Genomic DNA, 26256 nt, shown 5'->3' with positions numbered 1-26256 from the left:
ACCAAAACATATAGTAAGTCAGGCTTTTTATTTCTCTGGCATAAACATTATGCCAGGTACCTCACAGTATACAAAACTAAAGATCTGGAACCACATGCATGTGATCATGGCCATTTCACGGTTCTTTTCACAGCCAAAAGCACTTTGGCACCTCAGTTGCGTGGATCAGTACGTGAGGCTTCACCATGTAGTAACCCCCAAAACACTGTCATTTTGACAAATACATGTTGAACAGCAAAATATTCATATTTATTCTGTGCTTATGCAGAATTTGACATTCTGCTTAAACAGGCTTTTAAAATAACTTTATATAATATAAATTAATATATAAATATACAAGTGTTGCATAAATGTTTATATATTTATATATATTTTATATATGTTGTAGGTATTACATATTTATGTTTGCAAAGCCCTTCAAATTTAAACTGAATTACGGTTTTTGTCAGCCTGGAGAAGACTCCAGGGAGACCCTGTAGCACCTTTACAGTACCTCAAGGGGGCCTGTGGGGGAGCTGGAGATGGAGTTTTTCAAGGGCATGTAGTGACAGGACAAGGGGGAATGGCTTTAAACTGAAAGAAGGTGGGTTTAGATGAAATATTAGACAGAAATTCTTTACAGTGAGGGTGGTGAGGCGCTGGAACAGGTTGTCCAGAGAAGCTGTGGATGCCCTATCCCTGGAATTGCTCCAGGCCAGGTTGGAGGGGGGCCTGGGCAACATGGTCTAGTGAAAGGTGTCCTTGCTCATGGCAGAGGGGTTGGAACTAAACGATCTTTAAGGTCCTTTCCAGCTCAAACCATTCTATGATTCAGTGATACTGTGTATGCGCTTCTATAGCATGCATCTATAAATTCCTATACACTTTTTCAGTGACTTTCAGCTCTCTGCATTTTGATAGCAAGTGCATAAAAATTTTTGCTTCATGGAGTCTGTGAGTAATTTCAGGTTGTTGAGCCTTAGCTTATGTAGTTTCCTGCATATAGAGGAGGAGAGAAGCACTCAGCACAGAGAACCCCTTTTTTCACTGAGCAGTGGCCCTAGCTGTTACATCAAAGAGAAGTTCTCACAGGGCTTCATGGCAATCACAGTGTAGAGAACAGAAAACCTTGGGCTAAGAGCTATGTAGGTGTGAGAAAATGGAAAAATAATTGAAAGATTTCTGCCTCTTCTAATAGTCTGAATGTATTGTAACCTGGGATGGAAAATTCCTTAACAGTGATTACATTAGCTTATGTGACGTATCAAGATATTCGAAAAATTAGTGGCCTTAAAGACCAAACTGTTATAGTTGTGAAAGCTCCTCCAGAAACAAGACTTGAAGTGCCTGACCCAGTGGAGGTAAGGAGAACCTGGCATTTTCTGCTAGGTTATCTATCATTTTTTTACAGATGCAGTGTCTCCTGGGTCTTACTGAGCCCAGGCACACAGTCCTATATTCTTAAAAATTTTAGGGATGTTTCTTTTAAAGAGGGGAAACTTTAAAAATCAGGTTACACAGAACAATCGTTATTTGTTCCTTTTCGCTCACTTTCAGATTTCTTCAGAGTAATACACACTATTTACAGATATTTTCTTTTGCCATACTTTATATAAAGAACAGCTCTTTATTGAAAATTGAAATTTCCTTGGTTTGTAACAACATAAAACCTTTCTCAAATTCAGCTTTGTTATTTTGGTTAAAAAGTTAATGGGTAACTCAATGCCTTAAGCATTTTAACAGCTCCTATAACTGATATCCTAATTTATTTAAACGTGTTTTCATGTAGGAATTTCTTTTCTGAAATATTACAGTTATTGTAGAAATTTGCGTTTTACTCCTAGAACACATTCTCACCCTTTCTTCTTTCATCATCATCTTTGCTTCATTGGCACTTACTTTAATTCTCACTTAGGAAGACAGACCCAACTATGTTGGGCAAATGGGAATAATTGACAGGAACCGCTGGTTTAGAGATTCAAAAAATGTACCTAATTTCTTCACTCAAGGAGCAGCTAGAGATGGGGCTAACCCCACAAACACTGCTATGTTTTGTTCATACCTGTGCCTTAATCCTTCATCCCTGCACTGGCCAGTGAGCTCAGTAATACCTGCTGCCCTGTAGGCAGGAATAGGCACTGGATTCCTTGTCACTTTTTTTCCCTAAGATTATTCTGCACTTCCTTAGGCCCATTATGGTTTCCATCCTTCTTTTTTTCTTTTCCCTGCCTTTGTCCTTACTTTCCCCCTTGAACCTTGTTGCAGGTTTTGCCAGGAAGAATAAATCATTTTGCTGCAATGAGGAAAGGATGTCTTTTATCAGTATTCATGAATACATACTGTTATTGTTGTTTGCTTTCCTGTCTCTTTCCCCTGGGCATTATGCTTTGATTTTTAAGTCAGTGAAATCAAGCAGGCAGAGAGAGATGTACACAATCATTAAAATTAGTGCTTAGACCTCACTTATCTTCTATACCCAACTTATTTAATTTTCACCTTCAGGCAGTAAGGTCCTATTTCTTTCTGTCACATGCAGTTACATTTCAGTGTTCTTTTTTTGCATACCTCAGTTGCTCAATAGTACCTTCCTTCTTCAACTCCTGCTCTTCCCATCTCCTTTTTTTCCTAATTATCTATAGCATTGCCCTAAGTACTCTTAACTGTTTTTTCTGCCCTGGGAAACCCTCATTCAGTTGCTGTTCTCTGTATTTGTAAATGCTATCTATTATGTTACATAACTGTCAGAACCCAAATAATATGAGGAACATTTTGTCAAAGGGCACAAAAGGAAGTATTTTAAACAAGTCTGCAAAGAGGTACCCAATGCCTGTATTCATGCTTTTTAGAAAGCTATTAATGCAATACAGCAGGAACAGGTTTATTTGTAACCAGAGTAATTTATGATTTTCCATCGTAACGCAAAGAGGAGCTTTGCAGGTTTTCTGCGCCTGGGTCATGTTGGTTTATTGCATCAGTGAAAGTTAAGAAAAATGTAACTTCTTGCAACAAATTAGCAGTTCCTATTCAGAATCTCCATCAAAATCATTGCCTTGAGGGGGCAAAAGGACTTATATAAATAAGTTTGGGTGAAGAAAATGGCATCTGGCTCAGGTTTTTTTTGTTATTTGGAAACATTGCCTGATAAATAGGTGAACTTACATGTAGATATTTGAGTTCAGTTGAATAAATACTGAAGGCTTTTGGGAGAGTGTGAAAGATGTATTGGCATATTTTTAAAGCAGAAACGTTTACACAAATGCATCCAATATTATTGTTATGAATAATAATAAAACCTGTGACTTGCATCCCACAGCTCCATTCCATCAGAATGCTCCAGGCTATTGTGGCTGTAAGAAAATGTTAGGAGTTTAATCCTGTATACCTCCCTCCTTATGATATGACACACAAAATGGTGTGATTTTGAGAGTTGTGCACTACAGTGGGAAAAGTTTTTATGTTCTAGTCTGCAAGATACCTCAGCCAAACCTTTCACATCTCGGAAAAAAAGGCTTGGTGTTCTTCTCAGGTTCTTTTGATTAGTAAAACTGTACTCAAACACTCACACTCCAGTAAGAGTTTATTCAGTGTCATCAATATTCTGTTGTGTTCATTGGTGTAATGACATTCTGATGTTTGTTCTGTTAGCAGAGTGCATTGATACATTTATCCAGTACTCAAGGACCTATTGAAGTTTATCTGTGCCCAGAGGAAAACGATGCCCTCAGTCCAATGAAAACCTATAGTCAGGACCACAATGGAAATATCTCCAAAACCATTTCCAAAGGTAAAATTATTTCTTTGCTACTAATGGCCATGCTTCAAGGTTTTTCATTTTGAACTTTGGATTTCCAGCTCTTACTCTGTTTTTCTAAGAAATTAAAAGCTAAGGCATCAATTTTTCACGATGCATTTCTGGTTTATGTAGTGGGAAATACGTTTTCCTTTACATCATTTGTTTAAAATAAGTTTCCTGTTTGCATATCATATGAAAACAAAGTGTATGCAATATTGAAGAAAGAAACAATTTTGTTCAAGTTTTCAAATAGGACAGTAGCCGTAAAGATCCATCTCAACACAAGAGGCAGAAATCTCTGTGTATCAGTATATGTGGAGCTACATTGCTTCACTGATGACATTTGTTATCTAGTTCTCAGTTTTGACTATGAACTCCACTGAAAAATGGGCATCTCACTATGCTTGATTTATTTCCCCCGTAGTTGTTTAAATCTTGTAAGATAACTTTTTAATAGAAAAGTCAGAGAGATAGCAACACGTTCATTCTTGAGAAGCCCTTTGTAACATACCAAAAAAAGTTAGAAATTATATGCAGGCCATTTTTTTATTGTTGAAATGATGCTTTATGAAAGGCTCTTTATGCAGTGGTTCCTTTGTTTGATCTGTGTCTGATATTTCTACTGAGACTAAATGTGACATCTTTTATTTTTTTTTTTCTTCTCTCTCCTCTCACAGAAGTGGCTTCTGCTAACTCAGGACAAGGTGACTGCTCAGTAAATATGGCAACAATCTCTCCATTGGCTTCTCCAGCCAACCTTCTACAGCAGACTGAGGACCAAATTCCCTCAAACTTTGAAGGACCATTTGTGAATTTGCTGCCTCCTCTGCTTCAGGAAGATTATTTGCTGAGCCTTGGGGATGAGGAAGGCATCAGTGACCTCTTTGATGCTTATGATTTAGAGAAGCTTCCTTCACTGATGGATGAATTTATATACAGCTGATTGTCTTAAGTGCTGTCCATACCTAAACTATGTTTTTAATGGAATCAAAAAACCTGCTGTCATTCAGAGTTGTCCTCTACTTACCATAAAATAGCATTATTAAATAAACTAGGCTCCTGAACAATGCTGATACTTTAATTGAGTACTCCCTATAATACTATAAGAAACAATGGAAGGCATTTACAGCAGAGCCTTCTCCTTGACCCTGAGCTCCAGTGCCTTGCGAGTCAGCAGGTGCAAGCAGGTGACCGTAAATGTTTTGTCTTCACACTCCCCCAGTCTCTGCTTACCGTGACAAGTGGGCTTACGGAGAAGGGCTTCATGAACTGGTTTAGTCCTAAATAACAATTTTATAATAGTATTTCAGGTCGTGCCTTCTGCAGAGAATGCATGTCTTTTGGGTGTCACAACATGGATTGTACATGCAGTGAACGTAAATATGAAGTAATGCAAAAGAGTGGAATGGGATTCTTCAGCTACTTGTGGGAATGTTTAAATTGCTGTCATAATGCTCATTTTGAGCTGTGTATATGTCTCATTATGAGGTCAAATACTTATGTCCTTAAAAGCTTTTAATGAAAAAAAAATACACTGTAAATGTAGTGTATATTGCAGATATTGAAAAGTATAAAGTTCTGCCACTTCTCGTAGTAATCGCAGATTTTTAAAAATGCTTGTGTGTGTGTGTGTGTGTGTGTGTGTGAAAGTAGTTTTTGTTGGTTGTTTTTTTTAAACTAGAACGAAGATGCACAGTTCAATTTTACTGCCCCCAGTGTGCATTAGAACTGGTACATGAATTTTTGTGGTACTAAGTGGGGCTTCATGTTAAGTGCCTACTAGAGATGCACTGTGGGTTTTTCCCTCTATGGAAAACACTTATGCCAAGCTTTGTTTGTTCAATATATCATATTTATCTCAGTGGGTTAGCTTCCTCTGCTTACAGCTTTTTATAATTCTCTTCGCCAGCAAAATGGAACTAATTTTTTTCCAAAGTACATAACTGTAAGTACCACATCAACTGAATTGCATTTATTTTTTGAAGATCTTTGCTAGTATAGTATAGTACCAATATTTATTTTTTGAACGTCAAAGGAATTCTAAGAAGTCTTAAATAATTTTGTTTTTCTTGAGTGTAAAATATTTTGCCATGTTCTGGGCTAAATTAATGTAATGTTGATTAGATTATGCCCATATAATCTTTTTGTTTGCATTACTGTTGTGCTTATCTGACATACTCAGAAAATTAGTACTATTTGTACTGTAGTAGAATATTATGTATGCAGGTTTTCTGGTACCATTGAGTTGCTGCTATGAAAGCTCACACACGAAAAGGCAAGAAGTCACAGTACTAATAAGGAAACTGTATGACTGTGTGGGTTTTGGAATATAACAAATGTATAAAGGGCAACACATAAAGAACTGTTAAACAGTGTTAAGTGTGTGTTTATATGTACAAATGTTTGCATAGATCATTCAGCAGTTGTATTTAATTTGATATATGTTCTCAACTCACACTTTAGTTATCTAGCAGTTTTGTACAATAGAATTAATTTGTAAACACTGCCAGAATATTTTCTAGCTGGTTTGTAATTTTTTAAGAGTTTTTTTAGATGTGGATCTGTAAATAAAATTGTAGTATTTAAAGTTTTTGTCTTGTGGAAGAGGAAAGTAAAAGTTGTGTGAGCATGAAGATTTATGAGACAAAGGGGCACTTTTGCGAGGGAAGAGAAAATGAAGACTAACGCAGACCATCTTTTTTTTGTACAAACTAAACACTTGTCCCAGTGTGTGTGGGCAAAATACTAATCTAATTTAGCTTTGCATTGTATGCTAGTTTAAAAAAAAACAAAACAAACCTCTGTAAAATACTGTAAAAAAAAAAAAGAAAAAAATCAACAAAAAAAGCTTTTATGGTGAGTTTTGTAAATAGATTTATTAAAGGGTGACCTGTTCTCTAGCTGTGATCTTACCACTTCAAATGGATGTAATTTGAATAAATTTTGTATGGTAATGAATCAATAAAAATGAAATTTTTTAAAGACTTTAGATTTGTATACAGCTATTTAAATTTTTCTTACTCTTGGTGCCTGTCATACTGTTTCTTGAAACCTGTTACTGTTTTCGTTATTAGTGCAAAGACTCATTTGACACCAGATAGTTTCAATCCCATTTTTTTACAATGCCAACAATAAGTTCAGCGGGTTTTTTTAAGCCAGAGTGAAACAAGAAGAAAAGACACGTGTTAAGAGACACAGCAGGTGATCCAGAGGTTGGGATAATACAAGTTTATTTTTATTTATTCCCTCTCCTCTCATATGAATTAGAAACAGACTTCTTGCAAACTTCATAGAAATTGTGTTATTGTAGGATTAAATCACATGAAAGCAGTTGTTGAGGATCTGCTTAACCTTCCTACTGATAATTCTCCAGAAGTTTCCTTATAGTAGCTTTGAAAAGAAGTTGTGTTTTCTTGAGTCCTTTGTGCCAGACCTGTATTTACAAACTTGTACATCTTTTCTGGTATTGCTTCAGCACCTTTCTAGATACATGCCATCCATCAATTGCCAAAAAAAAAAAAAAACAAAACAACACAACAACAAAAAAAACCCAGGATAATAAAATCACTGTAATATGGTTGAGTGCTTAAATGCTGTAATGTTGTACCTCTGAGCAAGTCATTTGTATCTTGTCAACTTCCTGCACACTAGGAGAAGGCTATTACTTCCTCTGTGCACCTGTACATATTCAAACATGTCCACACTGCAGTACTGAAAGGAAGATTACAAAGGTCCTCTCTATATTCTTAATAAATAATAAGGGAGGGCTAGATGGCTGTGTTCTCTGATCTCCCTTTGAAGCAGAGATGGCAATAAATATCTGCTGTACCTCCCTGGCCTGTTCTCTGTTTCTCTATTCTACAGTTGCCGTAAGCACTTTTTTATTTGCCCCTAGAATCTGCTATGGATTACCAGTTTTCATGTCATTTTCCCCTCTCCTTCCTTCTGCTTTCTGTATCTGCTTTGCAAACTTGCCATGTGCTGAGGTGCAGGATAAAAAAACCCAGCCAGTTAAAATACTTATTCCGGCTCCTCTGGGCTAGCATGGTGTACCTCAACATTACTCAGTGTACAAGTATTAGTTTCAGGGAGATTTTATTGGGGGCTGCATATGCTGCATTCCTTGGCTGCCAGCAGATGGAAGAGGTTTTGGAAAAATCTGTCAAAATGGCCTGAATGATAGGCAGCTATTTATTCCTTTACACACAGGAAAGGAGTTTGAAAGTAAAAGGGGAGGTTCATGCTCTTGAACCTACAGTAAGAACTCATCCACCTACAAATGACAAGAAACAGTCACTTTATATTCCTTTTGACTTACACCTGAAAGAATAAAGTGCACCTTGGTCTTGATGCAGACACAAACATTTTTGTTGTAGAAAGTATGAAAGATATGTAAGGTACTTTCTGTAGAGTGAAACATAGCTACATGTTTAAAAGCACCAAAGTTAGTATATGTCTTTTCCCCCTACATGAAACACAGTTAATGCATGAAGCCATTAGCGTTCCTGGAGCCAACAATTCTCAACATTAAGTGAACCACGAGCCTGTAGAGCAAAGTCAGTGCAGTGGTATTAACCAAAGCATAAACAAGTAGAATTCATCTCCCCATTCTGCTTTTCTTGCTGAAGCAAGATCTGCCTGGATATTACTGTACAGCTAAGCAATGGGCAGAAGAATGCTTGGCCTTTATTAAGTCTGGGAGTTTCTTTATCCACTATTTTCTTTCTAAAACTTGACAGGGAGAAAGTGTCACATATAACAGGATAAAATGGATTGTTACCAGTTCTGAGTGGTGCTGAATGTTGCTCACAAATGATCAGCCAGATTCTCCTAAATTTCAAGAATAGAGGGAAAAAAAAAGTCTAATTTCCTGTATCTCTTTTAGGACTCTCCATTTTTTTCTGAATACCTTCCCAGCTATTTCCACCCAGAACTGATGTTAGTTAGCAGAGAATAAGGTTGCCATACAAAAATTGAGCCCTCACCTCCCTGGCTGTTTTCCTTCCCTAAGGATGTTAGTTGAGATGCTCTAAACCAACTAAGGATGTGTCTTCTACTAACCAGGAGCTGAATTTGAGATTTGGATTTTATTTTCCTGGTAGTTTTTTTATTTTTCCAACTACCTACTCCTGCAAAACCTATGACTTCCGTTGGTAACCTAGTCTGAGGCTGATGTCTTTGAGTCTACCAGACCTGAAGAGTAGGAAGTAAGGTCTGCAGGCAACTTGGAAAGGAATTAATCTAAAGCTCTTCTTTGGACACTCAAGGAAATGGAGCATGTCTGCTGCCAGCCCAGAGAAGGCCAGTACTGGAAGTTGTACTCCTAGCCACTGTCACATAAAAAGCAGTTTTCCCAGATAGATATGGATGAACTTCTTTCCTCTGATCAGGAGGTGTAGGGAATCATCTGCTTCCTTCTCTACCTGCTGTGCTACCTGCTGTCTGATGCAGCTTTATTTGTTACTATGAATATGCTACAAACCAGCTTAGGTTTGTGAGCTTCAAAAGCACTGGGAGAGTGCCTTCCATGTTGTGGCTACATCCTAGGACTCAACACGACTGTGTTGGCACAAGGGCTGCTTGATACTCTGCATTCTTGGCAGCAGGACAAAGTAAAGGCTCTGCTGGATCATGCTGGAACTGATCAGTGTGGCCTATTTATGTCACTAGGTATGGGACTCATGGGCTTTTCCTGCCTGGGAGCTGCTCTTGGAGATCACTGCCTCCCCTTAATGAGTAGTGTTGGTCAGTGTTGGCCATTTGGAGATTTTTGGTTATGTCTTGCAGGCTGTCTGTGCTTTGCTCTTTCAGTCAGCCATAAACCAGCTGTGCGTGCCCAGCTGCGTTTAACCAGAGCACGAACACTTGGCTGGTGGGGACAGCTGTGAGGTAGTGCAGTGCAGTGCTCCCAGAACAGAGAAGCTGAATTCAAGGACTGCATGGGAAATACTTTGAACATGGGAAACTGAAAAGCGAAAAGGAAGAGAATCGCTAACCTTACCAGGCAGCAGTTAAAAGGCTGATTGGTGGTATAGATACCATTATTACTGGCCTAGTAAGGACTGCTGACACCATAGGAGGAGGTCTGAAATAGATCAGCATGGCCACCCATTTTGAAATATTTTCCTCCATTCTCTCCTGGGCTAAAAATGCTACAAAAGTAACAAATTACACATCACACAGTGGCTCGCTGAGAGAATCTCTGGAAAGTACTTGTGTGCCTAAACAAAGACCAAACAGGAAGGCAAATATATCTTAAACAGTAACAATGACTCTATCATGAGACCAGGGTGATATTAATAGTGCTCAGTCCTGCTCAGAATGATTTGTTCTTAAGGACTGATTTAAATGAAGTGCTTATTTCTTTCTGTCCCAGTTCTCTTCTTTAAATCTCTCCTGTTCCTTTGGCCACATTTTCTTTTTTTTTTTTTTTTTTTTTCCCACTGTGGGCATTGTCAGCTAAGCATTACATAAAATAAGCACTAGTTCATAGGAAAAGGAGAGGGAAATAATTTTCGTAATTAGAGGTTGCCACATTTTATCTGCGAGTGAACCAACAGACCTACTATGGAATACACTCAGGGTTTTCATTACCTTTCCCCCCAGTTCCAGGGAGACTATAATCTTCTTTTCAAGGAGTAAACTGACTCCAAAGGCCCCTTCTAAAGAGAGAAACTTGATGTTTGATTTGCAACTACAGGAAGTGGTGACTTTTGCATTCCAAAGCTGACTACCTCAAAATAGAATATGTTAAAGAAAGATACAATATAAATAATCGTTTTAGGTTAACTGTGCATTTTAAAGCCAAAGCAGTAACATTATGCTCACTCTGTACAACACTTTGATCACCAAGGACACTGCACACTTAATCTGCTCAGAACTTTAGCTTCAGCCATCCAAGTCCAACACACTGGTGTTTTACTAAATATCAGTCAGAGAAGTTTGGAGGAAAACAGTACCAGAAACTCTAGCCATCTGATACCAAATGTTTTGACCAATATCGTTTAGACTATTCAGCAGTGTTGCTACTAGCATTGTATTTTGAGGAAATTAACGATTAAAAATAATGATAAAGAAAGGGCATTGTGGCCAGAAGAGGGTTGAATAGCTCATCTCCCATTTGGATCAGACACACCAGAATCGCAGCCGCTTTAACTGGATAGGCATTGCTGGGGTTGCTAATTTCCAATTAAAACGAAGCTGAGTCTCCAAGGCTCCGGGAGGCTCTCCCGCCGGGGACCGCGCTCTCAGTGGCGAAGCGGCGGTGCCGCGCCCTCCGCGCTGTTGTGGCCTCCGCCGGCCGCCGTCCTGGCGTCGCTGCGCGCGCGGGGCTTGGGGGCGGGGCGCGATGGCGGAGCCCGGGTAAGGTGCGGGTGAGTGGCGGGGTCGGGATGGGCCCCGGCCCCCTTCCCTCCGCTCCTCTCCTCTTCCGTCCCGTCCTTCCTTCCCCTGCCCGGTTCTGACGGTGTGGCCGATCCCCTTCTCCTGCCCGCGCGATGTTCCCATCCCCTGTGGGGCCTTCCCAGGGCTCCGCGTTAACGTCGGGAGGAGGAGACGAATCTCCTGGCGGGAATCTCCGGAGGGGTCGGCGGCCGGGATGCAGCTCGGGGATGGGGTACTCTCAGCGGGGGGGAAGCGGGGGAGGGGAGCCGAGCCCAGCTGGGCTTCGGGCTGTGCGTGGTCCAGGCGGCGGCCCGGCTGCCCCTCGCCCGTGGGCTGTACTTGTGTCTGTGCATACATATATATATATATATATATATACACATATATATATATATATATATGGTTTACGTATTTATGTATATGAGGAGAGACTGTGGAAGCTGGGCCTGTTTAGTCTGGAGAAGAGAATACTGAGAGGGGATCTCGTTAATTCATATCAGTATCTCAGAGGCGGGTGCCAGCAGGATGGTGCCAGACTTTTTAGGTGCCCGGTGACAGGATGAGGCCATAAAACGCAGGAAGTTTCACTTTAACATGAAGAAGAACTTTGAGGGTGGCAGAGCACTGGAACAGGCTGTCCGCGGAGGCTGTGGCGTCTCCCTCTCTGGAGGCATTCAGAACCGACGTGGACACATTCCCTTGTAACCTGCTCCAGGTGGCCCTGACTTGGCAGGGCTGGATGATCTCTGGAGGTCCCTTCCCAACGCTAATAATTCTGTCATTCTGTGATGTATGTATACACACATATATTCACATGCACGTGTACATGTACATAATACTTGGTCTCACTCTGTGTTAACGGTACAGTTTTCTTCTGCTCTGTGTGAGCCCGCGGATAGAATCCTGGGGCGTTCCCGGAGACATCTGTTGGTAAATAGCTGGAAAGAGCGGTCCTCTTCCACCTGGATGGAAGTCCTCCATATGTGCAAGGAGATTGAGGAGGGGTGACCAAAACAGACTGGCACAAGGGAAGTTTTGTTTCTGAGAAGATGTTAAAACAACTGTAGTTTTTTATTTGCTTACTGATATTTTTTTAAGAGAAATGTAGAGTTCTGTAGGTGCAGCTTGGCAGTATGAGAAGAATACATTAACTTCTAATTTTGTTATTGCTTCTTATTTTAGTCAATCTACCAGAATAGCTGCAGGAATCTGTCTTTATTTTTTTTTTTTTCCTTGTGAAGGAGATACCATGCATGCATATGGAACTAGTGCAGATACCAAATAATCTGTTTTAAAATAACTTCACAGTGTTCTAATTTAAAAAAAAATTGTGAATGATTTGAACTAAAATTTGCTGTTAATCTCTCCCTTCTTTCATTCAAAATCTTAAACTGATTGAAGGCAGAATCTGGAGGAAGTCTGAGATAATTTAAATACATCTGACTTTGGAAAAAAAAAAAAAAAGACTATAGAAGAAGGATTAAAAGAACAGTGCCCCTGCTCAGGAGACAGGGAAAATGTGGGTGCTCTTCCACCCAGCCATCCAGCATGTGTACCCAGTCCACATGAGGTCAAGCTGGGCAAGGAATGTATTTCTGCAAAGGGAGGATGAATACTTGTTGCACAATAACATGGATTCACGGTTTTCTGTCTGCTAGTTCTTCTTGTTCATGCCATATCTTTTTTCCTTTTCCCCCACACCCCAGGATTACTGTCCAAGAGGATTTAGACCTTGCTTAAAAAGGTAGGCATTTTAGTTTGGCTGTATTCTTTCTTCCATGGGTCACCAAAATAAGCTAAGCTTAGTTGTTTTTCCAGCTGCTCCATTACATTGGATATTTTTCTGTAAGAGAGAAGAAAACAACAAATCAAAACTTTTTATTCCCTTCCAGATACTGATTTGATGACTTTACCTATTTGTACATATTGTCAGTGGTATAAAGTAGTGTAAGAGATGTCGCCTTTCCCTTGTGTTCTTTATTGTTAGACTTTTCAGGAATGTTTATTTTTGTTCACCTTTTGCTGCATTATTTTATAGATCCTGGGTTTTTTTATCTAGAAGAATGCTAATTGCCTAAGTAGCTGGGGCAGATGCATCCTCTTTGTGACGTCATTCTGTTCCTTTTTAAGTTAAATGCAGATGTGTGATGGTTCATGAAGTTTTATTGTACACGAAGTTTTATTTTGAAGTATATTTTGCAATATTGACTGATGGACACATGCTGGGAAAATGCATGGGGGTTTAACTTCTTATGTTCTTCAGTAATTCATTTGCAACATCTGGAAGTGTTTTGATGCCAGTAGCAAATCTGCCGTTCCTGAAGTCTAATTTTAAAGAAATTAAAGCCTTGTTTTTTTGTTCTTCGTTGTCAGTTAGCAAAGTGTTGTATTTTCCCTGTAAACTCTGTGAAATGCCCTTATATGATTTCCTTAGTAAACTGTTGGTTTATGTAAAAAACCTGAGTTTCCAATGGTACTTCAGACTTTATTGTAATTAGGAGTTACAGTATGGCATGTAGTTAATGCAGTAACATTTTTTTATAGACTCTTCTAGCAAATGGCTTTTTTTTTGATTCCTGGAAACTAACCTGGATTTTGACATATGCTGGGAGTTACATATACATATGTATTCACTTTCTTGTGGAAAACATAATTAGATTTTAGCAATCTTGTAGTATATTGTTCTAGCCAGATTATAATATATTTATTTTTTATTAGTTAGTTATAGTTGTTTAACGTTCTGTACCTGAAAACAGAAATTTTTATTTTATTGTCCCAATGAATGAACTAATTCAGATGAAAGGCTGTGGAATCAGGAAGTCTAGGAATAGTTTGGTTTGTTTTCAGAAGGACTATGAAAACATATTTAGATAGTGTCCACACCCAAATAAGAGAGCCAGAATGGCCTCTGAAGCAGTCACTTGGATTCTGTAACTTTCATTATTCTTCTGTGGCGTGAGTGGAAGTACATCCATCACGTAACATGAGCTCACTATTTTATTATGATGCTGACATGATTAAAAATATCTGTATCTTGGATGCGTTGTGTCAGAGGAGATGAAGCGTTTTTGAATTAGAAGATGACAAGGTACAGATGATTATAAACACGCCATTAAGAATCTATATGGTTTGTGACTTTCTCCCTGCCTGTGTTTGAGATACTGGGGGAAGAGGGCATTCTGGAAATGTCTCTGGATAGTGGGTTGTTTTTATGTGCTCAGTATCCCTCATATGTGCGATGTATTGCACGTATGCTTAGCAATACATCTGACATTTCGTTATGAGAAATGTACAGTAGATATGAGGCCTTGGTTTTCTACTCAAATGCTTTGCTAATGCCAGTCTTTTCCAACGCTTCCTGAAGATGCCTGCTGCCTGTGAGTCAGTGCTTGAGGATATTGAAGACATTGTGTCAGCAGAAGATTTGAGGCCACATGATCGGCAGTTTGTGAGAAAGAATGTTTTTCCCAAAGTGCGAAAACGCAACTCCCAAAAAAATGTTCAGACAGATGATGAGCCCCCAAGTGACAGGTAAAGTCTTACAGTGGTCCTGTGTCGTTGCTGTTCTTGTATCTTGCATGCTCTTTTCAGCTTTTAAAAACAAGGTGGAAGTTTGTGTTATGTCTTAATGTAAAATCTGTGTACAAGATAAAAATGAGTAAAATAGTCCTTATAGAACATAGAGAGAATAAATAATAAATCCTAAGCAAATTTCTTTTCCTAGACAGATTTTCTGTAGAAATCAGTTATTGCTAAGATGTTGATGAGTGGAATAATCAGACTGGAAAAATGGTTTCTGTTATGCTTTTATGTGTAAAACATTTCTGAAAATTTGTCTGTTACATGCTAATTACCTAAATACAATCTGAGTTTTCAAAATGCAGTCCTGGAGTAGCCTTTTGACATCTGAAATGAGAAATAAGAAAAAAATCCTGAGAGTTGATAAAGGCTTGAGGTTGGAAGGTCATCTTGTGCAAACCCCCTGCTTGAGCATGGCCACAAAGAACCAGTTGGCACGAATCTTGACTAGGTAGTTTTTGAGTATCTTCAGGGGATGGAGGTTCTACAACCTCCCTGGGTAACCTGTGCCAGTTCTTGGTCATTCTTAGAGTGAAAAAATTGTTTCCTGATGCTCAGAGGGAGCCTCCCATGTTTCAGTTTGTGCCTGTTGCCTCTGGTCCTGTTACTCGGGCACCACTGAAAAAAATCCTGTCTCTGTCTTCTTTGCACTCTCCCTTCAGGTATTTGTATACTTTGATGAGATCACCCTGAGCCTTCTCTTCTCCAGGCAGAACAGTCCCAGCACTCTCAGCCTTTCCTCTTACGAGACATGTTCCAGTCCCTTTGTGAGCTTTATGGCCCTTTGTTGGACTGTCTCCAATATGTCCCTGGCTCTCTTGTGGGTGCATCCTGTCAGGGCCCAGGGACTTATGTATGCTCAGTGTGCTGAACTGTTCCCCAAGCCAGTCTCCTTTCATGAAGTCTCCTTGCTTCAGTCTTTCAACCTGTTTTCTGGATCCTGGGATTTGCAGAGGATGTACTTTTCGTGTGTACATCCTGCAAGTGACATGGTAAAACTTCTTTTGAACTTGCGGTTTTATTTCAGTGGAAATAGTTTGCAATGAGCATGAAATGTATCTTTGCATTTTTCCTAATTGTGATTTCCATAAGAACAGAATCTGCTGCAGTAGAATTGATTAGAGTATAGGTCAACTCAGTTATTGATTATAGTTTCTACTGCAGTTCTGAGATCTGGGGTTTTTCTTTTTTTTTTTTCCTTTTTTTGCACATTCGCTTAAAGTTGGTGGATAAAATTTCTGTGTACGATAAAGATGAAAATAAATTGTGGATGGAAATTTAATTTCCTGTGGAGAAATTAAATTTTGAGTTTTCATCTGTGTTCAAAAGAGATTTTATAAGCATAACAATGCATCTTTATCTGCATGCCCCTAAAAGTGCATTGGTCCCGTTCTGCCAGGAGTGTATGGAGAGCTGAACTGGTGCTCTCTAGATACTCCACACAAGTACTTCATGCCCCAAAGTGTTCAGGTACTATATATTCTCTAACAGGCTGCGTTTTAGTGTTTGATACCCAAGAAAGTGCATTGAACATGTGTTGTTTGGACAGCAGGAAGTCTAAATACCCTGTGTTTACACTTAATGATCATTAATGTTCCATCAACAAATTTCTATTTTTAATTAGGGGAAGTGTCTGTTAAAAAAGAAGCGTGGAGGGGGAGGGAAAAAAAAGAAGCTGTAGGCAGGGTGCAGTATTGTGTTCCAGGATGTGTGGTGTTCTTGTACTGGCGTCTTTAGCTCAATTGGCAGTTATCCCAGGAATTTCAATGAGAGCTTCTTGCAGAACTTCTTGTTGGTTCTTGGAGCACTGTATGTGCTAGCTCCACACTGCATGTCTGCCATGCTGCTTCTGCAGCCTGGAAGGGTTGGGATGGGAGCTTCCCACTGTTTGTACGGCTGGTGGCCGTCAAGTTAATATATAGAGCTGGCTTCTATGGAGGGAACTACAATCGATGCATGCCATAATATCAAAAGATTGCAGTTTGTTTGCTGGTGGCCTAATTTCACTGGTGTCACTTGAAGGTTACTTGTACATGATATGATAATTTTGAAAAAGTTGGGGAGTTTAAGTTTGGGGATTTTTTTCGGTGTGTTTATATGTGTGTTTTGTTGGGGTTTTTGTTGCTGCTTTAAGATAACTGCAGTGTACTGAATCTGTTGTTATCTTACAGCTCTCGCACCTTCTCCATGCTAAAACTCTTTTCTATCTCTTGCTAATTGTGGTGGATTGACTCTACCACAATGGAGAGAACTGGAAGAGTAAAAGTGAGAAAGCTTATGGGTTGAGATGAAGACAGATAAAGTGAAGGAAGGAGCAGGGAAAAACCCCAAGTGATGCAAAAGCAACCATTCACCACCTCCCACAAGCAGACTGGTACCCAACCAGTCTCGGAACAATGGTTATTTTGGAAATACCAAACCCACAGCTTTTATTGCTGAACATGATGCCTTCTGGAATGAATTATCCTTTTGGTCAGCTATTCTGTTCATGTTCCTCCCAGGCTGTTGTCCATCTGCAGCCTGCATGTGATGCGATGGAGCACAGTGGGAAACAAGCAAGCACTGTTCAGTGATAGCTGAAACACCGGTGTCTTATCAACACTTAGTCACAGATACAAAACACAGCACTTATATGGGTTGCTGTGAGGAAAGTTACTCTATCCCAGCAAGGCCTAATACCCATTACACTAAAATCACATAATTACTGTTTTTCCTCAGCTGTTTTGGAGTTGTTACTGTTAGTGTTGCTTATTTTAAGTTAGAAGAATTACGGTCATTCAGTCAGTTCAGTGGGCATAAAGGGGGAGCTTGTTCACCATTTAACTTGCATTTCTCATTCCTTTTTACTTGACAGCATTATTCCTGGTGTTCAGAAAATCTGGATTCGTACATGGGGTTGTTCTCACAATAATTCAGATGGTGAATACATGGCTGGACAGCTGGCTGCATATGGATACAAAATTACAGGTAACAGTATGAGTGAGCCCTGTAATCAGTTTTTCTAGGGTGAACATTCAGTGCTGTCAAGTTGTTGTCAAATATTTTCAGTCTTAATTGAAGTCTTAATTTCAGTCTTTTATGCTTTTAAAAATCCCCTTCTGATTCCCTTTCTGATCTGAAGCTGAGGATGTAAAGTGTTTTCCTGGCATTAAGCAGAATGATTACGGGATGAGTGCTTTCAGAATGGTTATATTTTCTTGACAGGGCAGACATCAAATAGATGTCATTCAGTGCCTTTTTTAGACATTTTACTTGCTAAACTGAATTGAAAAGTTTTCATAAAAGTGGACGGGAAGTATATTAATTCTTGGGTTTTAATTGTAATTGGTGGAACCCAAGGGGGAGAGAGAGAGAGAGGCAGTGTGTTTTCACTTGGTGATGTGTGTGTTTGCACTGGAGCAGAGGTGGTCTACTCCAGGTGAATGATCTTTTGTTTCAGGAGAGAATATCAGTATGATGGAGGTGGGATGATACAGGATTGTACCTTGTAGATTCCAAAGAGCTGAGAATGCTATTTCTCCTTCCCTTCCAAGTACTTTAAAAATCTCCCCAATCCTAAAAATACCCCCAAACTTGTGGTTGTGCTAACCACATTTCATCTCCTTAATGCAAAATATGCTGACAAAAAAGTTGAAAAGTTAGATTAATACCATGTTTCAGCAGAGAAGTATTATCTGAATACTTCTGTGTAGCTTTTGACTACTCAAGATAGAAACTTAAGTTTTATTAATTAATTCAAGTTCAGGTGTGTCTCGCACTTGAACTTGTATACTGAAAGACTCCAAAGTTGTCTGTCCTGACATTTTTCTAAAAACATTCCTGATTTCACAAAACAGCTGTTTCTTTTCTTGAACACCTCATGATACCGTTAAACAGTTGCATCTCATTTTCCTTTATTGCTGTTGATCTTTCTTAAGTAGAAATAAGACACTGAATTATTCAAATGCTGAATTATTTTAGGGAACCCAGGTGATTATTAAATTAGTAGTACAGTTCTGGAGTAGGTATGCTCTTTCCACAGACAAGTGGAATGCTGGTCCAAAAAACCTTATTTGTAACAGCTGTTGGTATAAGACTGCAAATGAGTTTGTATTATGGCTTTCTTAAATTTAACTCCTCTTTACCTTAGTTTTTCTAATGCATATGTTCCAGAAGCTACTTCTGGGTTGTCAAGATTCAGATGGCTGTTCTGTGCTTTTGAAATTTTACTGGGAGGGATGTAGGAAAGATGGGAGTGCAGTGAAGGAAGGAACTACCTTAAGTTTTTGATACCTTACTTTATCTTTTTAGAAAATTAACTGTTCATAACATTAGAATTGAAATAAGTCTATATCTAGAATCTGAAACTGAGAACTAAAAACTGAATAAAAGTTGCAGTTGCTGGGACAGGAGTTCCAGAGTAATTTTGGTAGTTGTAAATGAAACTGACCTCTAGTTTCTAGTCATTATTAAATCTAAGTCTTGATTTAGTTTATGTAAATGTATATACATACATTAAATGGAAGAAACAAAAAACCTCAGTGCTAGGTGATAACCAGAAATTATGCAGTGTAGTTTCTACTTTTTGAAATTAAGTAATTCTTGTCAATCTCTTCTTAAGAAGGCATGTTTGGCTTCTTTTATATTAAGTCATCTGGGAAGTTCAGATAGAATGTCAAATAGGGATTTAATCTTTTTGTCCTATACAGTGAAGCAGTTAGTAACAGTAACTGTTGCTTAACAGTGAGAGGTCACAATCACGATCATGTAGTGAACTGCATGCGCTGCTTCCCCTTCCTTAGGTCTCCAAGATACAGGCTGGATGGCTCTCAGACACTTGAGAAATTCGGTGTGCAGTTCATTTGGAGAGGAAAGTTACTCACCTGGTGCATATCTCCATTCAGTCAGACTTCTTGGGAGCGAGAGCAGGAGTGTCATTTGGGATCTGACAGCAGGAAAATACAGTTTTACATGTAATCTGAGGAAGTAAAAACTGCTGGATTCATTTTATGTAAAGCAAAATTGTCCACTAATCATTTAGCACCAGCACAGTACTTTTCCTACCTAGCAAATATTATCTTATCTTTACTCAAGCCATTCAAGTTAACACCCCAGCAATATCTCAGCTCTCTCCTTGAGCGTCCTTCAGAGGCAGCACTGGAGAACTACTGGGTTTTTATTGAAGCATTTGTACAACAGCTGAGAATCTATTGCTTATGCATCTCCAATAGCAGAAAATACGCAGGATGCAGATACACCTTGCGCTGTGATTCCCATCCCCAACTGGATTGTAGGGCAATTCTTGTAAATACCTGTTCTGAGACCCAAACTCCTTGAAGGAGACATCCTGTAAATACCTGTTCTGAGACCCAAACTCCTTGAATTTCAAACATTTCTTGAAATTAAACTTAATATTGTTTATGGTATGAAAAAAATAAGAAGAAAATGTTTTGCAAGAGCTATTTTGTAAATCAATGCCTCTGTTGCTGGAATTTGTTAGTTTTATGTAAAACTGTTTTCTTGAGGAAAAGATAGAAATACTCACTAAGGTGAAAGATTGTCTATTGTCACAGTGTCTTGGACAACTATTACTTAAATAAAAGTGTTTGGATTAGCCTGATTCCTATATGTTCCTAAGCTTTTGAGACAACATTTACTGAAAAGATGATGGAATAAAGTTCTTGCTTTAGGAAATAAAGTGAGCTTTACCTGCAGATATTGCTCCATTATGAAGGAGTCAAGCACTATTTCTAGTGTCTTCTGTCTAATTTCAAGATTGGAAAAAAACATAGAAGGAAGAACAGCAGCATCAGACAGACTCCTGTTGTTAACTGGAATTTGTAACAATGCAACCTGCCTTACAAGTTGACTTACCTGAAACTGAACAGGGATATAATATCCTCCTTGCTTTCCATGTGTTTCAAAAATGTTCTTTCTGTACAAGCACCCTTTGTTGCTTCCAGGAATGTCTATATCCAAAGGTGAAAACTGAGGGCTGTGCTTTTCAGAGCAAAGACTGCCTTTGTCTGGGGACAGACCAGAGTGTGAATCAGCAATACACAGATACTGCAATAACAGCAATGGTGATTAAAAGTCAGGGACTGCATCAGCTTAAAAATAGGCAAAGGGAAACCAGCAGAAGAGCTGAACCTATTTTTGTGTTTGCTTTTACAGTGTGAAGGTAGGCAGCATTCTGAACAAATCTGGCATGCTGTCCTGTGGGAACACGAAGCTCTTTTATGAGCCTGAGCCACACAGAAACGTGTGGACCAGCTGCTATCAGTGTAGGGCTGTACCATGGGTGCTTGTTCATATTCTGAAAACAGTGTAGCTGATGGTGGCTTTACTGGTTCTAAAACTGGATTTGGTTTCTTGGCAGCATGACTTGCTGTATAGTTTAGATATGCCTGCAGACCTGCTGGAGTGCTCCCTGTGAGATACGCCCTGGAGGAAGAAACTCTCATGGTACGAGTAATGCCTGCTGTGAAAAACAGGAAGTGGGCGAGCTGGGAGCTTTCAAATATTGTGAGCAAGATTTTTGTTTGGGAAGGGAGTTCAGTATGTGTGTCATGTAGCTGCACTTTCTCTCTGAAAAATGGAGCTGCACAGGTATAGTCAGACACAGAATGCTTCGACTTCTGAAGTGGGTAGTTGTATTCACATATGTTGACATCTGTATGTTTCTAGTTCTGTGGAATTAATGGGTTTTGGCCCAGCTTTGAATGCATTTTGATGGATCAATACATTAAGTATGCTTGTTATTTTGTACAGATTGCTTCTGGCTCAGGGCTGCTCAGGTCCAAAGCATTCCCTCCTCAGCCACTGTAAAACATACTGGGGGTGGGAAAGGTGTTGCTTAGAAATATCAGAAGAATGAACACTAACTTTTATGAAGATGAAGCAAAAACTGTTAGAAAGCATTCAGTGAAACTAAACTAGTAAAAGCTTACCTGTGCTACACTTTTGTGGGTTTTGGAAATAAATGCTAGTACAGAACTTAACTCCTCCTCTAGCATGGGATTCTAGAAATAAGAATTGTTTCTGCTCATTCAGTGGGCTTGGCTTTGATTCAGCACTTAGAAACTGGGTTATGTTACAGACCTTTAGCTTTACTTGTGCAATTTTAGACTAATCTAAAATTAGTTCAGGCATCCTATGCACTGTCTGAAAAATTTCTTCTGCAACTGTGTTGGATGGGAAGTTGCTGTGTAGAGCTCACTCCATTATTATGTTTAGTTGGCAGGACTTGCCAGTGAGACTTGCCAATTCCTATTGGATCTTAGTGTTTATAGTCCAAGTTACATGTCTTACAGCTCTGTAACTCCCTGTGCAGAGTAGTTATGTATTCCTCTAAAGCAAGTATCAAATAATATTTTGAAATTCCATTAAAGAAATTAACTGGGGTTTTTTCCCTCTTCTACTTGTTAATTTTCTAAACACTTGTCAGTTTTGTTTACCAGTGGATATAACTGAGGTTTCATTAAGACTCTCCATCTGCTTAAACAGCACATTTGAGTAGAAGAAAGAAGGAAGAAGACAAGAAAGGAAAAAATGCTCTTGATCTTCTTAAGACCTCATGTTGAAAAGAAGACAGGTGTAAAAGGAAGGAGTCTGCTGTTGAAAAGCAGATGAGGTGCTACAATCTAATATGGACTTCAGCGTTCAAAGGCATTGTCCCCTGTTCATTGTGTTGAATAAGCCATGCTTATGTAGACTTTGGCCATCCCCATACAGACACAGCAAAGCATGCTGCAGGATGAGTTTTATTCATCCAAGTGCAAAATAAAGAAAATTACTAAGACTGTACACGTATTGATTCATGGGTTGTGAGTCACTTCAGAATCTAGTCCTTTGTTTCAAGTGTTGTTTTGAAAGTACTTCTATACTTCTATACTCCACAATAAAATTTTAATACTAGATTTTAGTTTATTTTATTGTTTTAAAGTAGAGATCTCTTAAATAGGTTATTGTATTATTAAAATAAGCTCTCTGCAGCCTGAATAGTGGTTGATGAAGTATTTTGACTACGATCTCTGCTGGTTTCCAGTGTGTGCTTTTAGTTGCTCAGAATCAGCACTTGGTCTTTCCATTTTTTGCTCTCCACCCTGCTCTCAACCCTCTCCACAAAGCTCAAATGTTCCTTCCTAAGTATCATGTAAAATGGTAGTGACTACTGTGTAGTTTTTGGGGTGAACCATCCTCATGGTGGGGTATTTTTAGTATTCTTTATTAAGCTAAAAGACAGATCTTTATTCACTGCTCATTAAGTGCCTTATCAGTCAGAGAATTCAAGGTTAGTCCTTGTGTTTGTATTTGTACTTTTCAAATGGTTATGAGTGCAGTTCCAATTTAGAAGAAAAAGATAATGTACAATCCTTTTTTAGGGGGCAGGGAATGCATGATGTGTGTTTAAATATGCAAAATACCCCACACTGCTTTTCTGGTGATGAGAGGTGTTTCTGTTCTCTCTACAACACTGCAGTCATGAAACTGTCTCTGAAGCAGCTGAGCAATGGAGAAAAGGGAACAGAGATGTAAATTCTGGTGTTTTGTACCCTTGGTGAAGAATTCCCCTATTGTCTTTAACTTGTAAAGTCACTGCCCTGTATGGTTTTTGCATTTCTTGATAACCTTACCGGCATACCTGTTCTGCAACAGATTTCTCTTTCAGATTCAAGCTGACTCATAATCTGGATGTAAAAGCTTTTGAATGTTGATACTGTGAGAGTCAGTAAAGTAACTTATTTCTGTACATGTTGTCTTGAGATAATTGCCTTACAGTTCCAGTGATGCTGATTCCTGCTTTTAGAAGATTGGAGTTTCTGTTCGTCACAAGTTTGTTTTGTGTGCTGATTCTTGGTGTTCAGGCTTGAAAAGAATGCTCTGACATGCAGTTATTATGGGAATACTCGGGATGTGGGTGTGGTGGTTTTCTTCCTTTTAAAATCTGAAACTTCTATGGTGAGATGGTTAGGAGAATGAGGAGAGATGGTGAAATGGGACAGAGCAGGGAAGAAAACAGGTGAGGCTCATGGGATGTAGCAGATGGAGTTGCACAACTGTAGACGATCAAGATTTCACAGTTCTTTGGGAGGAAGAGAGATTCCCAGTGCAGCCAGAAGTGTCCTATAAGGCAGTGAGGGTGACAATGAGTCTGGATACTGTTGGGATGGTTTCTTGCAGCATAGAGCTCATGTGGCATCATGCTGTGACTCATCTGCAGCACTGCATGTTCCCCAAGTCTCTGTAAACTAACGTATAATTGTGGTTTTGGCAGCTGTGTATTACTGCTCCGGTGTTCCCTGTAAGACTTCCTAACCCGTGTGTGGCTAGACTTCTGTTACTTATCGCCTCTGACTTGTAGCACAGTACAAGATATATGACCTCTTTGCGGTGAGTTTTTCCTACCTCGGCTTCCTCAGCATCAACTTCTTATTCCTGTTGGGCAACTTTCTGTTAAGTGGGGAGTCCAGCTTTAAGGATGTTGTCTCTGTTACAGGATAGAACTCCTAGTTCTCAAACTGGGAAATGTGTCCCCTGTTTATGGGGGAACTAGATAAGAACTAGAGTCTGTTTTCTCCTCATAGTGGCATCACTGCCATTAGTACTAGATATGACAAGTGTGTGCTGTCTTTATCCTCTTTAAAATCACCTATTCATCTATGAGTGGCTTTTTTTTTCTTTTAGTGTTTTTATTTCACAATCACAGGCCTGGCAACTGAAAGTTGGGAGCACGCTGAAGAACCTAAATAAATCCAATGTGCACACTTATCTTCAGAGACACTTGCAGAGAGCTCATGTAGGTAAATTTAAGCATGCACGAAATGTTTAGGGTTAATTCTAGTGACAGAGCATTGGCTGTATGCTCTCGTGGTTGTGCAATGGAGTTTAGTTTTGGCAATGTTGAACTTCATGTAATCCAGAAGAATGAATTTGAGAAGGATTGAACCATGAAAGGAGGATGGATGTTACCAGGAGTTGAAATTTACCTATGTGGAATATGCCCCTGTAGTAGATGGTTAAGCAATCAGCAAATGGAGCATAAATAGCAGTGATGAAGTGAGTTCGGCATAGACACCCAGATGATGAGGAGCTTTGTAGGGTATTCTACAGAGATATTAGTTGCAGGTATCTCATGGTTCTTCATGCATAAGGAAAATTTATAGTAGATTTATAAAAGCTAATGGGGGAACAGACTACTTTTTTATAACCTGAAGAGATTTCTTTGACCATGTACTCTGAGACATAGGGGCAGGGTTATATTTTGGTCAGGAGCATTTGTAGGAGCACTTGAAAAGGACGTTCTTGTTACCCTGGATGACTGGGGAATGGTGGAGGATTAATGTTCACTGCCGGCTCTTGCTTCAGTTTGACTACAGTTTAATTTGCTGGAAAGGATGATGCTTAGCTGCCATTTCCTTGGGTTTGAGAAATTGCTTATGAGGACAGAGTTCTCTGAACTTGCCATGGTCAGAGCTTTACATTAAGATGCTTTTAATATATTTTGGGAATGCTTTTTTGTCAGTTGCCATGTGGATGCCTCTGTGTGTGAGTCGCTGCACGTTAGTCTGGAGAGCAAGGCAAGCCTGAGTGTGTTGCTTTGAGTGTGTTGCTTTCTGGCGTGTTGCTTGTAAGAATTTTGAATGTAGCACAAATCGAACTGTTCTGTGTCACCAAATACAGAACATTAATCTGTGTTGTTCTCCCTCTGTTAGGCCTGAGGGCATACTAAGAGAAAAGACTTATGTGATTGTAGAGGCTGGCTGGAGACAGTAGAAATGCACTAAAACAGATACTAGACACAAATTGGTTTTGGTGCTTTTGCTCATTGATGGGAGCAAATAAAGAAAGGGAAAAAAAAAAAGAGAGAAAAGGACTATCAGACCTGAGTGTAGATTTTGTTTCCTTCTTTTTTACTGGCTTTGGTTATGTTCATGTAAGCCTGGTGATGCCGTGGCTCTCGTGTTAAAACAGGTCCTGTCACTGAGTGAACAAGCAATGAAAGATGTAGCAATTTTTTATCTTTCCTCGATTCCCATCCCATCCTTGGAGTGTGTCTGCTGCTGTTTTAGCTCGTCTGTGCTTTGAATTTATGCGGGTTTTTTTTTTTTTTTTAAAGTGATACAGCACTGTGTCTCCCCAGGCCTGCTTGGCCATATGAGCAAATTCGGACATTACCCTTCTGGTTTCTTTCTAAAAGAATGTTTATATAGTGGTCACACACACACACACACACACAGTCGGGATAAGGTAATGTATAGGCTTTTTTCCAGGTAATTTAGGCTTTTTTCAGCTGGAGAAGGTTTAACAGGTGAGGCGCTGTGCAGTGAGGGCTGGGCAGGAGCTTCGGCGCGGTGGTGCCGTGCCGGGAGCAGCCGAGAGGGGGCAGTGGTGCCTAAGGAGTGCCGGGCTGCGCCGCGCTCCTGCCAGCCGGGACGGCACCGAACCTTCCCATCCCTGCTGGACTCGGAGCGGCTGAGTTGAGGGTCCTGGAGCATTAGGCACATTTGAAGTACAGTCATATGCATTTGATTAAACCTGCT

At 39.5% G+C, this 26256-nt stretch overlaps 2 protein-coding genes across 8 annotated transcripts in view; both read left to right on the top strand.

The window, feature by feature from the left end:
* Positions 1-6761, top strand: part of E2F3 (E2F transcription factor 3) — a 41913-nt gene extending 35152 nt beyond the window's left edge. For 2 of the 3 annotated variants that reach the window (XM_042049158.1, XM_042049156.1), the window contains exons 5-7: positions 1226-1340; positions 3625-3763; positions 4450-6761. In XM_042049158.1, coding sequence (XP_041905092.1) covers positions 1226-1340; positions 3625-3763; positions 4450-4715 — 520 coding nt within the window. In that variant the 3' untranslated portion in view covers positions 4716-6761. The remainder of the gene's footprint in view (positions 1-1225; positions 1341-3624; positions 3764-4449) is intronic. The other variant, XM_042049157.1, reaches the window with a different exon arrangement.
* Positions 6762-11066: 4305 nt separating this feature from the next.
* The window catches only part of CDKAL1 (CDK5 regulatory subunit associated protein 1 like 1), a 383214-nt gene continuing 368024 nt past the window's right edge, over positions 11067-26256 (top strand). Inside the window, exons 1-4 of one of the 5 annotated variants that reach the window (XM_042048977.1) lie at positions 11067-11134; positions 12862-12899; positions 14520-14686; positions 17589-17701. In XM_042048977.1, the coding sequence (XP_041904911.1) occupies positions 14520-14686; positions 17589-17701 (280 nt within the window). In that variant the 5' untranslated portion in view covers positions 11067-11134; positions 12862-12899. Of the gene's footprint in view, positions 11146-11179; positions 11388-12861; positions 12900-14519; positions 14687-16111; positions 16205-17588; positions 17702-26256 lie in introns of those variants that run through there. The other 4 variants (XM_042048978.1, XM_042048980.1, XM_042048981.1 and 1 more) reach the window with 4 other exon arrangements.

This window comes from Corvus kubaryi, unplaced genomic scaffold, assembly GCF_017639235.1.
Source record: "Corvus kubaryi isolate FWS band 111438036 unplaced genomic scaffold, C.kubaryi_AGA036_p1.0 69, whole genome shotgun sequence".
NCBI classification, from domain to species: Eukaryota; Metazoa; Chordata; class Aves; order Passeriformes; family Corvidae; genus Corvus; species Corvus kubaryi.
This window is presented reverse-complemented; position numbering and strand designations above follow the sequence as displayed.